At 35.7% G+C, this 17737-nt stretch overlaps 1 protein-coding gene across 4 annotated transcripts; it reads left to right on the top strand.

The window, feature by feature from the left end:
* The first annotated feature begins 223 nt into the window (after nucleotides 1-223).
* On the top strand, nucleotides 224-15582 carry LOC133785324 (protein TIC236, chloroplastic). Of its 4 annotated transcripts, XM_062224573.1 has the most exons (26): nucleotides 224-280; nucleotides 364-396; nucleotides 544-608; nucleotides 1124-2998; nucleotides 3324-3531; nucleotides 3624-3683; nucleotides 4040-4144; nucleotides 4557-4697; nucleotides 5589-5651; nucleotides 6079-6309; nucleotides 6405-6488; nucleotides 7015-7172; nucleotides 7406-7928; nucleotides 8335-8505; nucleotides 8953-9012; nucleotides 9476-9598; nucleotides 9820-10095; nucleotides 10207-10272; nucleotides 10774-10905; nucleotides 11300-12124; nucleotides 12261-12541; nucleotides 12906-13159; nucleotides 13848-14086; nucleotides 14216-14407; nucleotides 14652-14924; nucleotides 15083-15582. In XM_062224573.1, the coding sequence occupies exons 4-26, from the start codon at nucleotides 1251-1253 to the stop codon at nucleotides 15227-15229; spliced, it is 6360 nt and encodes a 2119-aa protein (XP_062080557.1). In that variant the 5' UTR covers nucleotides 224-280; nucleotides 364-396; nucleotides 544-608; nucleotides 1124-1250; the 3' UTR covers nucleotides 15230-15582. The 4 variants fall into 4 exon arrangements, with proteins under 4 accessions (XP_062080557.1, XP_062080569.1, XP_062080573.1 ...); XM_062224585.1 differs by having other exon boundaries at nucleotides 232-396; nucleotides 559-608; XM_062224589.1 differs by lacking the exon at nucleotides 544-608 and having other exon boundaries at nucleotides 232-396.
* The last annotated feature ends 2155 nt before the right edge of the window (nucleotides 15583-17737 follow it).

Below are 17737 nucleotides of genomic sequence, written 5' to 3'. Positions count from 1 at the left end.
ACTAGCATGAATTACTTTTTTTACCAATTAAGTTATCATTGCTAAAAAAATATTTTAAAATACATATAAAAAAAAAATTACCTTATAATAATATAAATTAATTAACGTTAAAGTTTCCCTATTTTTTTTTTTAAATGTGAGAAAATAAATCCCATGAAAAAAAATAAAAATAAAAATCCCATGTTTTTTAATTTATTTATTTAAAAAAAAAATGAAAAGAATGCGTGTAGTTTCCTCCGTTCAAAATGCTGGCTCAGCTCGCTGCCAATCGCCTCCGCGAGTAAAATTTTCCGTCAAGTTTTTGTTTTTTCCTCCTCCTCGCTCTCAAATCACTCTAATCTTTCTTTCCTTTTGTTTGGGCAGCCGCTGCGATCGTTCTCTACTTCCCTAAATTACGTGAGTGTCATTATTTTTTTCAATTTCTGATAGTTTCTTGTACATGTTCATATGTATATGTGTGTCTTTATGTTTATATGTATAAATGTATATATGTTCCTGATTTTTTTATTAATGCTCGAGTTTTGATTCTTGGGAATTGAATAGCATATTGGTTCCCAGACAACAAACCTGACTTTCCATGGGAGCTCAGTGCTGCAAACTAAAAGAAGGTGAGTGAAAATGTTAAAGAAAATGTCTTCCATTTTATTATTATAGTTATAGGTCCCATGATTTTGTTAGAGAAAGGAGAACTCTATGTGTATGTATGTGTGGGTTGAGTTAAATGCCCAAAGATTGAACATATTCATTTCAATTTTGCATTATATTTGAACTGTCCAACAGTATCCTTTTATTTAGGGTACATTTACTGTCTGTGTTTTAGTTTTTACCTCTAGTCTGTTTTCTAATACTTGTTAGAATAAACTAAATTTGATGGGGAAAAGTATATGTGGGAAATTCATATCACAATCTTATTAAGTTGCCGATTTTAATGACGACATACTAAAGTAGCTCATCTCAGTTGTGCACTTTTTTTTTTATTATAAAAAACCAAAATAATGATGATAATAATACTTCTTGGTCTTCTTTTTGTTTTTATACTCTTGATTTTGTGGTTTTGTGTTTTAAATGCTTTTCATTTGGTGTAGATGATGGTTAATGAAACATGTTATTGCTTCTTGAATAGGGCTGGAGTGGGTGCTCATTTGGTAATGGCGTGATTGGTCAGGGGACTAGAAGCAACTTCTTGGTCCCCATTTTCAACATATGAGTCCAAATTGTGTATCTATTATGTAGGCGAAGAAGACCAGACCATGAGTTTGAGACTCCATTGCCCTTTTCTTGGGGCTCCACTTCATGGGTCTTCTTCTTATGGTAGAACAGTGGGAAGTTTTGTTTACTTGGATGGAGGGCTGTTGGGGAGAAGGCGATATCGCAGGTGTGTATGTGCAAAGCAAAATCATTGGTTGACTCAAGTGATTAGGTTTTCACATTTTTGTGGACAAAATGTGGAGTTGTTAAAAAGTACTCTAGGCTCTAGATATGGAACCAGGGTAAAATGTGTTGAAGAGCATCTTACTCGAAGCAAGGCTTTGGTGAGCTCATTGTCCCCTCTGTTGAATGAGGGATTACTTTTTGTTAGGTGTTCTGTTTTTGTAGCTGTGATCTCTGGGGTGTGCTTATTAGTATTGTATGGGCAGGCAAAAGCCAAAGGGTTTATCGAGGCTAAACTTTTACCATCTGTTTGTTCATCACTCAGTGATTATATACAACGCGAACTTGATTTTGGTAAGGTACGAAGCATTTCACCTTTAAGCATTACATTAGAGTCGTGCTCAGTAGGGTCTCATAATGAGGAATTTTCTTGCGGGGAGGTACCCACAATGAAAATTCGAATCCGTCCTTTTGCTAGTTTGAGGAGGGGAAAGATTGTGGTTGATGCAGTTTTGTCCCATCCAACTATATTGGTCGCACAGAAGAAAGATTTTAGTTGGCTAGGAATACCTTCAACGGGAGATGATTTAAAGAGACATTTGTCAACTGAAGAAGGAATTGATTACCGTACAAAAACCAGGAGGATTGCTAGAGAGGAAGCAGCTTCTCACTGGGAAAGAGAAAGGGATGAAGCAGCCAAAAAAGCTGCAGAAATGGGTTATATTGTTTCTGACAAGGAATCTAGTCAATATGGAGGTGATGTTATGAAGGAAAGTGGCAGTCAACTAATAGCATTTACAAGTTTAGACTCTTTTTTATGCATGGATGAGAAGATGCACTTGAGAGGTCATCATTGCCTAGACACAGGTGTTGATTACGATATGAAGCATGCAGATTTAGAGAAATCATTTGGTGTAAAAGTTCCAGGTTCCGGGCTTAAATTCTGGTCCAAAGTGATACAGGGCCCTAAAAGACAGAAATTCAAGAAGAAAGCTAATGGCAGTGATATCTCAGCATCTACTGTCACTGCCAAAAGAAGAATTCTTGGGCGTAGTGCAATAGCGGCTGCAGCATATTTTCAGAGACTATTGCATGGAAAGTCTAGTGAGTCTTCAGAGTCATTTGGAGGTTATGATGTTGCGAATCTTGACATTTTCACAGTGAAAAATGAGATTGATACTAATGTTGGCACTTCTATCAAAAGCCTTCCAGGATCTAATGCTACTGATTCTTGTATGAAAAGTGAGGATGTAGGAGGTGATGTAGTCAATGGTAGTACCAATGATGAGGTATTCGAGAGCCAAGAGATTCTTTCATCACTTAAGTCAACTTCCATACAGCTTGAAGTTAAACGTCCAATTTTAAACTGGCCCCAATCCTTGAAATCAAAATTTCCCACTTTTTCTAGAAATCTGAAGGAGTTGTTATCTTGCTTATTCGCTGGTCCCATTCAAAAGCTGACATCAGGTATGGGTCCTAGAGTAGAAGATATTGTTGCAGAACTTGTTGATGGGGTAGATACAGTGCAGGATGCAGGCATTGAGAAAATGCTTCCAGTTACGCTAGATTCTGTCTATTTCAAAGGTGGAACGCTAATGCTACTTGCATATGGGGACATGGAACCAAGGTGCAAGCTGTTTCTGTTATGTTTCTTAGTGACTTACTGTTGAAGATATATTTTCAGTAGTTGTGATTTCTATAATTATGTTTATTTATTTATTATGATGAGCTTGCTTATTATAATAAGGTTCATTCATTCCTTACTTCGATATTCTAATGGCACTGATAAATAAGAAATTAATATAAAACAAAAAAAGAAAAAGTCACTAAAATGGTTTTACTATTTGATCATCATATTAGCAGAAAGCCAGACTATAGTGATGATGGAAATCCTTATTTCATTATACTTTACTGATTGTAGCTTTGAAATAAGAAATCTTGATAATGTATAGGGAGATGGAGAATGTCAGTGGACATGTGAAGTTCCAAAATCACTATGGCCAAGTTCATGTACAATTGAGTGGAAACTGTATGATGTGGAAATCAGATTTGTCAGATTTGATGTATGAAGATGGTGGTTGGTTGTCTGCAGATGTTTTTGTTGACATTGTCGAACAGAAATGGCATGCCAACTTGAAAATTGCCAATTTATTTGCTCCGGTAAGGTATATGACATGTTGAGTTGATATATTATTGAGACTGTCAAACTTTTCTTTGGACTTTTGGCTATAAGAATGTTTGTTTTTCTGCAGCTTTTTGAGAGAATTTTAGAAATTCCAATCGAGTGGTCCAAAGGAAGAGCCACAGGCGAGGTGCTTTTCCATGCTTTTAACTTTAGTTTTACTTGTCATTGTCATGATTACATTGCATGTGTCTCAGACTTTATACTCCTGAACCCTGAGCCACTACTCTGATATTTGTATTTGATGCGTTATTACCTGCATTGAATTTTTGAGTACCAGAAGATGCTTTCTTGGTTCGTTTTTGTTCTCATTTATATTTTTGGCATCTATCTTGTATTGATTTATAGTTGTCAAGTCATATATTTCTTTTTGTCATTTGTTTTATTACTTGATAGTCCCAGTATGGTTTCAGATTGTTTACAGCTGTCACTAGTTATGTATTTCTTACAAAATTTTGGCTTATCTTGAGATTTTTTTTCTTTCAGGTTCACATGTGCATGTCTACGGGAGAAACATTTCCAAATCTTCATGGACAGCTTGATGTAACAGGCTTAGCTTTTCGAATACTGGATGCTCCATCTTGGTTTTCTGTACGTTCTACTTTCATTTCGTTTGATGGTTGACGAAATAATTGACGCCTTTAACAGATACCAAACCTATCTAAATATTTCTTCATTTGTTCTGTAATAAATTGTACTTTGTTAAAGCAGAGCAACTACTCTTTGTATGTGTTAAAGTATTTCTATTTCTAGTCTAGGTAAATAAATATCTGTTTGACATAACATTATTCTCATTTGCTTCATGGTTATCATTACCTTACTTGGAAGGATAATGCAGTCTTTAAGACAGTGATGGATTGTTCATTGCTATTTTTTCAAAATGTTAGGCTACATTAATATCTTTTGGCTTAGCTAATAAGAAAAGTATTAAAAGTTTATTTATTTATTGTTTTTGAGAGAGTTCTTTTGTTTTATTGTGTTGTTGTGCATGCCTCTTGTACAGGACACTTCAGCAAGCTTATGTTTCCGTGGCCAACGAATATTCCTACATAATGCGCATGGGTCTTTTGGTGCAGTTCCTTTAGAGGCCTCAGGAGATTTCGGAATTCATCCTGACGAAGGGGAGTTTCATGTTATGTGTCAGGTATCTTCTTAGCTTGCTTCTTGTTTGAATGCATAATTTTAATGAGCTAAAAGGCGGATGACAATTTTTTGTAACTACTTGGTTAGTGTTTCTTGGAAATGTCTCTTACGTTGAATGACAATCGTCAATCATTACAAGAAGTTTTAAAAAGGCTTTTTTTATTACCAAAGAGTCATGTTTAGTTTAAAGTACACACATATATATTTATATTTGTATGTATATATTATTATTTACAAAGATTGAAGTATTTGTCATTCCATGGTGTTTAAGGAAAATTAGGAACTTGGTTTTTGACACCCTCTGCCCAACCAACCACTTTTTGCCTTACCTGTAGTCAGCCTTTGACCTTGGAACAGAGTTGCCATTTTTCAATTCATTGTTATTGAACAATGTTATAAAGGATTCCTAGACCTCGTGGGTTATCAATGATATTCTAGGAGCTAACTCAGGCCTGATGAAGCAGCCTTGGTTTTCTGTTCCTTCTCTAATTTCTACAAACAATATAATTAAATATTTTAAAATAAACCATTTTTTCTCATGGCATTTTATTGGCCTGGATGTTTAATAGTTAGTACCTCGACAAGTGTTGGAAAAAAGTTCCTTACCAACAAGAGAATGAATGGGAAAACGGTTGCAAATCAATATGTCCTCAGTCGCCTAATTCCTGTCTACACACACTTAATTTTTATTAGCAAAAATCATAGTCAGATTTTCTAATGGTAAATCTCCTCCTTTAATCAGAGTATGATGTTACCGTTATGCTCCAGCAAACTCATAATATATATATATAAAGTTGTTATTCATAGGGTCCTTCTTATCCTTTCCTGTTATTTTTATTCTGTTTATAGTGCTCCCGTAAACTCATATTATTTATAAAACTGTTATTCGTAGGTTCCTTGCGTCGAAGTAAATGCTTTGATGAAAACTTTCAAGATGAAACCTCTCTTGTTTCCGGTATGTGCATCTTGAGATTTTGGATCTTCATACTAATTTTTATAATGAAAATGGAAAAATTATCTGTACAGTGGCTGTTAATAATTCTCTCATGGATGAGCAATAAATAAAAAAAGAATGGTTATATAAATAAAAAAACAAGAATGAATTGATAAAATGTTGCTTTATCATGTTGGGAGATTAAGCGGCAGTTGAAAGAGATGCTTGAAAGCTTGACGAACAAAAAAAAAAAAAGAAAAAATCTTAGTAAAGGGCTTTTCCCTCACTAGTCAAGTGGTAATGGTAGGGCGTGCTGGATGAAGAAAACATACTTCAGTAATGTGGCAGACCTTCCCTTTACAATGGGAGGTCTAGGCAGGGAGTATACAAAAGTTCATACTTTTCTCTTTTTTTCTACGCTTACCACAATTTTCTCTATTGATTGCAGCTGGCTGGTTCAGTGACTGCTGTATTTAATTGTCAAGGTCCACTAGATGCTCCAATATTTGTAGGAAGTGGAATGGTTTCTAGAAAGATGTCTTATTTAGCTTCTGAGTTTCCTCCATCCTCTGCTTCAGAAGCTGTTCTAAAAAGTAAGGAAGCTGGTGCAGTGGCCGCATTTGATCGCATTCCTTTCTCGTATTTATCCGCCAACTTCACCTTCAACACTGACAATTGTGTAAGTTTGTTAAGGCTAACTGATTATGTTCTGAACAGTATGTCATGATTTATGCATGCCCGTTTATATTATTGTGAAGCTGTTTTGTGCTCTAGATTGCTGACTTGTATGGAATTCGAGCCAGTCTTGTGGACGGTGGTGAAATTCGAGGTGCAGGGAATGCATGGATTTGCCCAGAGGTATATTATTTTCATATGAGACGGCCTGTCTTTCTTGTTGTTAATCTCACCGAGTGTTCTGCTATTAGTATGAGTTCTCTCTTGCTAGGTCGTCTGTACACATGCACACAAACATTACTTAACGCATATTGTTAAGTCAAATGAACAACGTAATTGCTTCTTCATAATGCTTTGATGTTCTCCTTTTACAAATTTACTTCTCAATTTTTTTTTTTTTTTTTATCGTTAGGCTGTAATGTTTGTGATCTTGTAATGGTATGCTTCTTAGAAATTTTCTGTATTTACGGTGAGATCTGTGGTTTCATGATATTATGCCTTGTTATTGTTCTCTTTTTAATTTGCAGTCATTTCATAAAAACTTGTCATTTGTGGCATGGAATCTTTTCTCCTAGCATTAATGATTTTGTCTAATTGGCTGTTAAAGATTGAAAAATGATATGATTTTTCTTTCTGCCTTTAAATCTTTGGACTTCCGCTTGAGTAGTTTTTGAAAATCAAACTTGGTGTTAAATAATTGATTTTTCAGGGTGAGGAGGATGATACTGCAATGGATGTGAATTTCTCTGGAAGTATGTGCTTTGATAAAATTATGGATCGATATATGCCTGGTTATCTTCAACTAATTCCACTCAAATTAGGGGATTTAAATGGAGAAACAAAACTCTCGGGTTCTTTGTTGAGACCGTAAGCCTCTTTGGTCTCTTATTTGTTTTCTTGCTTCTTACATATAATTGATAAACTTCAGTGTTTCCTTGCATTGTAGTATATATAGTTATGGTTAATTAGAATTTTTTTAAGAATATGCTACCAAGTAATCTCTGTAACCTGCTATGATGTTTTAGGTGTTTGCTTTTTTGTTTTTTTTTTAATTTTTGTTTTTTCAGTATTGCTTATGCAGGATTTTTTTTTTTGTACAGGAAGTTTGACATTAGATGGACTGCACCTAAGGCTGAAGGGTCATTTAGTGAGGCTCGGGGAGATATCATAATTTCACATGATTCAATAATTATTAACTCCTCATCTGTTGCTTTTGATTTGACAACAAAGGTTCAAACATCTTATTGTGATGAATACGGGTTAAACACACAAGATTTTAGTGTAAAGACTTCTGTGCCATTTACTGTTGAGGGGATTGAGTTGGATTTGCGTATGCGTGGTTTTGAGTTCTTTAGCTTGGTGTCAGCGTATATTTCTGATTCTCCAAAGCCAATGCATTTGAAAGCAACAGGAAGGGTCAAGTTTCAGGGAAAGGTCTTGAAATCTTGCAGCCCCAGTGAGCAAGATTTGAATCTTGAAAATAATACGCAACAAGTGAATAGTAATGAAGGGAAAACAGGCTGTCTTGCTGGTGAAGTTCTGATCTCAGGTCTCAAATTGAATCAGCTGATGTTGGGACCTCAATTGAATGGATTCTTGAGCGTTTCACGTGATTGTTTCAAGGTAGCTAAAGGAGAACTCTTCTTAAATTATATATGAGTGCTGCCTAAATTTGTGAATATGTTTACAATTAGATAAACATTTATCAGTTGATTCTCCTGCAATTTTTACTACTTTATTTGATATCAAAGATTAGGCATGAGACAATTAAATTACTATTGCTTACTTAATAGTAAGTTGGTAATTAAACTTATTGTTTCACATAAAAGTGGGTTTGCCACTAACTGAATTGGGACACTTAGATGACTGACATTGTAAATTGGACATGTTCTCTGAATCATCTGAAATCTGGTTTGAGAAAGTGGTCGGGTATATTTGGTCATAGACCATTCATTACCATCATAGTACCAAGTTCCTCTGTACCCATTATAGTTACTACTCTGAAATCAAGCTGTTTCGGTGACTGCAGTTGGACGCCACAGGTAGGCCAGATGAAAGTCTTGCAGTGATGTTTGTGAGGCCATTAACCCCTAACATTGACGATAATTCGCAAAATGGAAAGTTGTTGTCATTTTCCCTTCAAAAGGGGCAGCTGAAAGCTAACATTTGTTTTCAACCTTTCCATTCTGCTAGCTTGGAGGTATGAAAGTTTATTTATGTTATTATGTTTTTAGTGTGCATTTTTTCTCTTAGTTTTATCTTATTTTTATTGTGTTGCTAGAGTTTTGTTTCTTTCTTTTCTTTTCTTTTTTTTGTTGTATTTCCCTAGCTTTCCTGTCTGTTACCAAGGTTTTTCTCCGCCATAAGTGAGGGTTTTTGATACACTTGGGAGAAGGTCACCCATGAACATGTGACCTTTGTCTCTTTTTCAAAAAAAAAAAAAAAATTTAAGAAAAAAAGTGTTAATTTCTGAAAATTGAGTTTTATTTGGCGAGTTATATAAATATCTGTATAACTATACATACTTAGACATTTTATTCTGACCTGAAAAGGTCGAAAAGAAGTCGCAGACAATTTGTTATGACCTGAAAAGGTGGAAAAAAAGTCACGTAGAACGTTTTTCACCCATCATGTTTGCTGGTTTCAGGTGCGTCATCTGCCGCTGGATGAACTGGAGTTGGCTTCACTTCGGGGGACAATACAAAAGGTAAGCTGTAAGCAGTCACAACACTTCTTAATTTGGTTATTTTATGCCTTCCATTTCTCTTCCAACTTAGGTTGTTTGCTCATTTAGATTATTATGTAGTGACCATGAAGAACAGTTTAAATGTATGCTGAAACTTCCATATCTCTGAGGGTGAGTGTTTTATAATTAAATTGGGTGTTGATGACTCCCATTGATAGCAGTCATGGAATTTAGAGATTCCTGAATAAGTAAATATGATTTCAAGAATGCACAGAAAGGAGTAAGATAGTATGATTTCCATCTCTCTCTCTCTCTCTCTATATATATATATATACTAATTGAGAAGTCTACATGGATTATGATGATATTTGATTGTCATGTGCCACTTTACTTATGTGATAACAATTGGTTCATTATGTTCGACCTTGCATTCTCTATTGCTATTAGTCTCTTTTTTTTTTTAAAATTTTTAATTTGCTTTCAGGCGGAAATTCAGCTTAATCTTCAGAAAAGAAGAGGTCATGGACTGTTATCTGTACTTCGTCCAAAATTCAGTGGTGTGCTAGGTGAAGCCTTAGATGTGGCTGCCAGATGGAGTGGTGACGTTGTGAGTACATTTAATATGTCCTTGTTTGTTGGTCAAACTGATCTAGAATTCCTTTACAGAGCAATATTTTTTAGCTAAGTATTATCCAACTCCCGTGGCAAATTTAATAATTATGATAATAAAGAAATGACTTTCTCTACTTTTTCTAATTGTTTCTTAGCTGCTTATGCAAAATTGACATTCTGAATTACATTGAATTTTGTTTGTCCTTTATTGTTTAGATTACTGTTGAGAAAACTGTGTTGGAACAAAGCAATAGCCGTTATGAACTTCATGGTGAATATGTGTTGCCTGGCACCCGAGATCGAAATCTTGCTGACAGGGTGAGAGATGGATTATTTAAAAGGGCAATGGCTGGGCATCTAGGCAGTGCCATATCTTCTATGGGAAGGTGGAGAATGAGGCTTGAAGTTCCCCGAGCCGAGGCCGCTGAAATGCTTCCCCTTGCAAGGCTTATTTCTCGAAGTACAGATCCTGCTGTTCATACAAGATCAAAGGTTGTATTTCACCCTAATTTTTTTTAGGAATGAGTATGTATCATCATAACGATCTGATTTCTTTAAAAGATATGAGTGCCTGACTGTGCATGTTTCTCTTGCTTTCTGCAGGACCTCTTTATTCAAAGCTTGCAGTTGGTGGGATTGGACCCTAGAAATGTGAAAGAACTGCTTGAGGTAGTTTGTCAATGAAATATTGTATTTGCTGTTTGCGTCTGGATTGTATTTATTTGATTCTGTTCAACTGGCTCTGTTTTCTTCACAGGGTGTTCCACAGAATCTGTTCTTTTTTGGTCAAAAGAAGACTAAAACTTGTTTTTTTTTTATTAAGATAATAAGAACAGTTGACTAGATATGTTGCATGAGAGACTCAAAAATGTTAATCCGATAGCTAAAAAGGTGGTGATATAGCACTGGCGAGTGATAGCAAATGTGATGGATGAGGCTGAATTACGTATTTGTGTGAGAAAGTAGTTTACCACAAACAGTGGAACTGCCTTGCTGATTTTTGCTTTTTTTTGGGAAGTTGATAAGTCATTTTCTGCTTATTGGAACAGGAGAAAACACTAAATATTTAATAAAATTGTTTCTACCAAAACAATAAAGCCTTGCTGTACAAATGACAAGTATAATTAAATTTTGTGCTTATTTATTTTTACTTTGGTTAATTTACAACAGGTTATTCATTCCCATTTCATATCATCAAATGAAGTTATTCTAGAAGATTTGAGTCTTCCCGGTCTAGCTGAACTTAAAGGTCACTGGCATGGTTCTCTTGAAGCTAGTGGTGGTGGCAATGGAGATACAATGGTATGTGTGCATGTGTTCTTTAGGGCCTTGCCCATTTTGATGTTTATGTATAAAATGATCAATCTAAACTAGGATGTAAGATTCTTTTAAAGGATTTGAGATTCATAATTTGTTATATTATGAGGTTCTGATGTGCACATCATATTAGATCTACAAACTATGATGAATTTAGCTAGTTTATTTATTTATTTTTTAATTCGGTAAAAAAAAAAACTATATTGTGCACTATAATCACCATATTCAGTTATACTATTTTTTTGGATGTGTCTTAGAAAATTTTATATGGAATTTTGAAGCATAGAAACCACCATTTCCATTTGTTGTGTGGAAGAATTGGTTATTTGATACTTACTGCAAATTATGTTTGACTGCTAATCTTTTTTCTTGTTTTCAGGCGGAATTTGACTTTCATGGTGAGGACTGGGAGTGGGGTACGTACAAAACTCAGCGTGTTCTTGCGGTTGGTGCTTACAGCAATGATGATGGTCTGCATTTGGAGCAAATTTTCATCCAGAAGGATAATGCCACAATTCATGCAGATGGGACTTTGTTGGGGCCTAAGAACAATCTTCATTTTGCTGTTCTAAATTTTCCTGTTAGTCTAGTCCCGACACTGGTTCAGGTTATTGAATCATCAGCTAATGATGCTATTCAATCTTTGCGGCAATTTTTAGCACCAATTAGGGGTATATTGCACATGGAAGGTGATCTCAGAGGGACTCTTGCCAAACCAGAATGTGACGTACAAGTAAGGCTCCTGGATGGTGCCATTGGAGGTATTGATCTTGGAAGAGCTGAAATTGTCGCTTCATTGACTTCAACTAGTCGTTTTCTATTCAATGCAAAATTTGAACCAATTGTTCAAAATGGTCATGTACATATTCAAGGAAGTATTCCTATTAATTTTGTCCAGAATAGCATTTCAGAAGATGAAGATGTAGAGAGTGATAATAATCAAGTTACTTGGGAGCGTGGTTGGGTAAAGGAAAGAGATAGGGGTTCCATAGATGATTCCAGTGAAAAGAAACTTCCCAGAGAGAGAAATGAAGAGGGTTGGGATACCCAATTAGCTGAAAGCCTAAAAGGCTTAAACTGGAACATACTAGATGTAGGAGAAGTTAGGGTAGACGCTGATATTAAAGATGGAGGCATGATGTTGCTAACAGCTTTATCTCCTCATGCCAACTGGCTTCATGGCAATGCTCATATTATGCTACAGGTAGGCCAAGACGATAAAGGTTCTTTGCAGGAGTTATCTATTTGAAAATATTGTTCCATATTTCAATAGAAATCAATTTGATTAGAATTGTTCCGAATTTACTGTTTTTGACTTGTGGGTTGTTTCATAAATATAGGTGAGAGGAACAGTTGAACAACCAGTGCTTGACGGATCTGCATCATTCTACAGAGCATCAATATCTTCTCCAGTACTCTGGAAACCACTGACAAATTTTGGTGGTGCAGTTCAGATAAAATCAAATAGGTTATGTATTAGCTCATTGGAGAGTAGGGTTAGTAGATGGGGTAAGCTGTTTGTAAAAGGGAATCTGCCTCTTAGGACAAGTGAAGCAGCCCTTGGTGATAAGATAGAGTTAAAATGTGAAGTTCTTGAAGTACGCGCGAAGAATATTCTAAGGTTCCTTACATTATCCTCTTAGACATTGATTTTTGATTGATTTTTTCTCTTATATGCATAACAAACTTTTGACTTGACTCTGGAAATTAGATCTATGTTTTGTGCATCTTCTAAATTTTCTCATCATATGAAACATTCATGCCTAACTTCTAAATTTCTTATCATATGAAAAATTCATGCGAACTTTTGGATCTGGTCCATGTGTTAAAGATTATGAAATGCATTTGTGTGTGAATCTTCACACTGGGAGTTCATTTTAGTTCTTCAGTTAACAGTATCATTCATTTGTCATTTGTTAGCTGGCTTAGCTGCTTTTCCTTTCACGTGCTTAACAGAAAACACTAATGTGGTCCTGTAATCGCAGTGCCCAGGTTGATTCTCAGATGCAGATAACAGGTTCCATATTACAACCAAATATATCTGGGAATATTAAACTGAGCCATGGAGAAGCCTATCTACCACATGACAAGGGTAGTGGATCTGCTCCTAATAGATTGGCATCGAACCAGTCTACACTTCCCGGTGGTGGTGTCAACAGTGAAGTTGCTTTGACATATGTTTCTCGTTTTTTCAATTCTCAACCTGCTGCTTCAAGGACCCGATTCCTTCAACCCTTAGGTAAGAAGTCATCAATGCTTGATTTGTTTTTGTCCAATGCTCTATTTTGTTGCTAGATAGTAAATAGTTTAAAAATGTCAAGTTCCTTTCCTTATGTTAGATTTGAAGCATCATATGAACTTTTTGTTGGGAGATTAGTCCTACTTCAAAATTAAGTGTGTGAGGATTCTCTAAATTTCTGCTGTCTGCCTTTTGTATCGTTCAGTTGTGGTTGAATTTGGATGTCCAAACCCTTGTCATGAATAATTGTATGAGATTATAATTCTGAACTTGTCTTTAAAATGGTTGTTGTTTTTGGCATGATTTTTTATTTGGTTATATTAGAAAAGAATAATGATAGTTGCAACAATTATATGAAGATACTATCTAGTTTAAAATGCAGGAAAGATCCACAATATGTCAGGTGAAAAGAGAAAATTAGAAAGAAGAAAAGTATTGCAAAAATTTTCAAAATTACAAAAATATTTAATAAAATTGGGTAATTTTCATTAAAAAAAAATCTTTTGTTTTGTTAATTTTTTTAAACCATATTTTTTGAAATGTCAAAAGAAGCTCTAGCATTTATTTTTTGTTTTTGTTTTTAAAAAAAACTCGGCTTTACCATTTTGTCATATGAACAAATCATTGTGATATGTTTTATAAAAAAACACAAGGAATAATGTCTGCAATCCCTTTGCACATTTGGCAGTTGATTCATCTGAAGTTGAGAAGAAGATGGAGCAAGTGGATTTCATACCCAATGTAGATATCCGGCTTAGTGATTTGAAGCTTTTTCTTGGCCCTGAGTTGAGGATAGTATATCCTTTGATTCTTAATTTCGGTGTTAGTGGTGAACTTGAGTTAAATGGCCTAGCTCATCCCAAAAGGATACAACCTAAAGGCATCCTCACTTTTGAGAATGGTGATGTAAATCTTGTTGCTACGCAGGTGAATCCAAAGTTTTTTTTTATAGTGATCTTGGATATCAATTTTGTTTTCCTTTTCAGAGTTAAGGTTCCAGTCATTGTTAGATCTCTTATTTTTCCCTTAATTTATTGGCTTTTATAATAAATTCAGGTGAGACTTAAGCAAGAGCATCTGAATAATGCAAAATTTGAGCCCGAGAATGGACTAGATCCGATGCTAGACCTTGTTTTGGTAGGATCTGAGTGGCAATTTAGGATTCAAAGTCGAGCCAGCAGTTGGCAGGATAAACTGGTAGTGACTTCTACTCGGTCTGTTGAGCAGGATTCCCGTTCACCCACTGAGGTAAGATTTACGTGCCAGTGTCAATTTTAGACTTCCATCATTCAGGAAATAACCAATCTAATTGGTAATTGGGCTGTATATTTTAGTACAGGAAAAGTTAGAAATGGGAGACAGTAAGATGAAAAGTTCTGCATATGCAAAACATGTATCTTTTTTTTGGTGTAATTGTTGATGATATGTATGTTTACACTGGAGTTGCAAGTTGATGTGATCATTTAGCTTTTATGTTTTTGCTGTTGCACAGGCTACAAGAGTTTTCGAGAGTCAGCTGGCAGAGTCCATCCTTGAAGGCAATGGTCAGCTTGCATTCCAAAAGCTTGCCACTACAACTCTTGAAAAGCTCATGCCAAGAATTGAAGGGAAAGGAGAGTTTGGTCAGGCAAGGTGGCGGATAGTTTATGCACCACAAATCCCTAGTTTGCTTTCAAACAACGGCGCAGTTGATCCTCTTAAATCTCTTGCCAGTAGTATTTCATTTGGTACCGAATTCGAAGTGCAGCTTGGGAAACGTCTGCAGGTTATTTTACTGAATGTTTTCATCCCTTCTTTCTTCCTACATGTTTTTTTAATAGCCGATCAAATCATGTTAACTTGGCAATTTCGACATTATTTTCCTCTATTTATCAAAAGTATTCAACTTTTTTATTGTATATATTTTTCTTTTTCTTCTGGTAGGCTTCCATTGTTAGGCAGATGAAGGACTCAGAAATGGGAATGAAGTGGACTTTGATGTACCAGCTTACAAGCCGCTTGCGTGTACTGTTACAATCTGCGCCTTTAAAACGCCTTATTTTCGAATACTCTGCTTCATCACAGGACTGATCCTTTGATGACTGCCTGCAAGCCTGCCTGCAAGTGTAAAATGTATATATAAACATAGTTCCATCCAGCTTTTAACATTCTTTTCAAGTGTTTTTAGTATTCTTTCAGAGATATAGAAGCCAGATATTCATCTGAATAATCTAATAATAATTCAAAAATATGCAGGTAGTAATATCATTCTTTGCTCAACATTAAATGAGCTTTGTTTGTATAATTTGTAGTTCCACCATCTTGACGTTGTACATAGTCTAATAGCAATGAAAGTTAACTGTTCTAAAAACAATTTGTTGTATCACTTATTCATATTTTATCATATGATTGTGATGAAGACATCCGCAACTTTATTATGACAATTATCAAGTGATTGAGATTTTGCTTTAGCTTTTTAGCAGGAAAGAGAAGTGGAAGTTTAAACTTTGAGTGTTGACCGTATGTTTTTTTTTCAAAAAATACTTATTTTTTGAAGTTATTTTGTACTTTGGTTTAGTTTTGATAATTTTTTTTTTTAAAATGGCCACCGATACTCCAGAGAGTTAGTAAAAAAGTTTAGATAGTTGATTGAAGTTTTTAGACAACTGGTCGAAATTTTAGAATAAGGTTATTTTACAACAAACTATCAAAATTATGTCAGTGCAAAATGACTTAGAAAAAAAAGTCATTTTCACAAAACATTCTTTTAATTGTAGTAACAATAACTATACTCCTAATAATAATAAATTAAAAATATATAAATTTTTATAGGAGAATTCTGGTGTCCCTCAAAGGACTAAGTCCTTTATGTGGGGCCTAGAAATTTGCCAAATGTCAAATGTACATTGGTATTAAAATGTTGACTTTTAAGTATTTTGACTTGGTATAACCGGTTGAGTTTTTTTAGTTGGCACTGTTGAAATAAGTGGTTGTAACGACCCAAAATCCCTAATAAGGTTTAGGACCTTGATTAGGAGGCCGGGAGGGCCATAATTGATTTATTGTGCTATTATATGATTATATGCATGATTATGTGGGTCATATTATTATATGATGATAAAGGCATGCATGGGGCTATATACTCTGCTGTGAGGGTAATATGGTAATTTGGCTCATTGAGAGCGTAATTGCATACTTGTGTATATATTGGTAAGCTAAAGTTGAGACCACATTATTATGTGGATATATCTGTGATCTGCGACTTGAGACGATCCTAGTGAGCAAATTAGCGGAAAAGTCATGGCGGGGATTTATACCCGGCTCGGGGTGAGCCTAGGGGTATAAACGGGAATTCAGTGAGCATATTGGAGTCTATTTTTAACATCGAGGAATATATTTGGAGATTAGTTAGGTATTGGGAATTAAGTGGTAAATATTTAAGACACTTGAGGAACTAGTGGGAATCGGGAGCAATGACTAAAATGCCCTTAGAGTGTTTAAAGGTTTAGTTATTATTGGGAGGGCAAGGTGGTCATTTGGCTTACTTAAGGTTAGGCTATGTTCTGCTTTTTGATGTTAGTGGAGGTTGTAGATAAACTTAGAAACTTAAGGCAAAGAAAAGAAGAAGGAAAGAAAGGAAAACAGAACACTTAGATATCTCACTCTCTCTCATTCGGCTGGGGCATCTCTTCACCATTTCTTGTGGGTTTTGGAGCTGGAATTCTAGAGCAAGCTCAGGATGGAGCTTGGGGCTAGGGACTTTGGTGAAGCTTGAAGAACTAGCAGAGTTAAGCCAGTCAATTGAGGTAAGTTTTAAGGTTTTCTGATGTGAATTTCTGGGTTTTAATGAGATAGTTTTTAAGTTTGAGTTTTGGATGGAATAAAGGGATATGAACCTGAGGAGTTGAAGGGCTTGAAGCTGGTTGGATGCTAGAACGATTCTACAGCTGAGGTAAGGATTAATTTGAAGTTTGATGGTTGAATTTGAGAGTTTTCATGGCTGGTTTTGAGTTTGTAGGTTTGAAATTTTAGAAGTTGGAGTTGGGATTTTGGTGAGTCTTAGGCTGGATTTTTGGTTGGGTTGTGTTGTCTAAATCATTATAATGTTGTTATTATTAATTGGTTTTGAGTTGGGGGCTTTAGGATGGTTTTAGGTGAGGTTTAGAGATTGAAAATGGTGGTTTTTTCTGGGTTCGAAGGGTCGGGCCGCGGCATGGTTCTTGGTGAGCTGCGGCCCTTCGATGTTGTAGCATGCTGAGGAAGGAGGGCGGGCCGCGGCATGGTCCAAGCAATGCCGCGGCCCTTACCTGTTTTTGTGCCCATGAAGGGTTCTGTCAGGGGCCATGCCGCGGCGCTTAAGGGATTTTGGGATTTTGAGAATTTAGGCTTGGGAATTTAACCTAGGGTGCTCGGGGTTGAGTCTTTTACCATATTTGGTGAAGTTCAATGTTCCGAGGACTAGAACTTGGCTTAGAAGCTCATTTAAGATTGTTAATGGTAACCTTTATCTTGGTTGTGACTAGGTGCTAAGCTAGGGCTCGGGGATCGGATCGCGCTCAAGGAACATCGCTTATAACTAGCTCGTTTGAAAGCCAAAGG

This window comes from Humulus lupulus, chromosome 1 (assembly GCF_963169125.1).
Source record: "Humulus lupulus chromosome 1, drHumLupu1.1, whole genome shotgun sequence".
Taxonomy (NCBI): Eukaryota; Viridiplantae; Streptophyta; class Magnoliopsida; order Rosales; family Cannabaceae; genus Humulus; species Humulus lupulus.
Note: the sequence above shows the minus strand (reverse complement) of the source record. Positions and strands in the feature narration are given on the sequence as shown.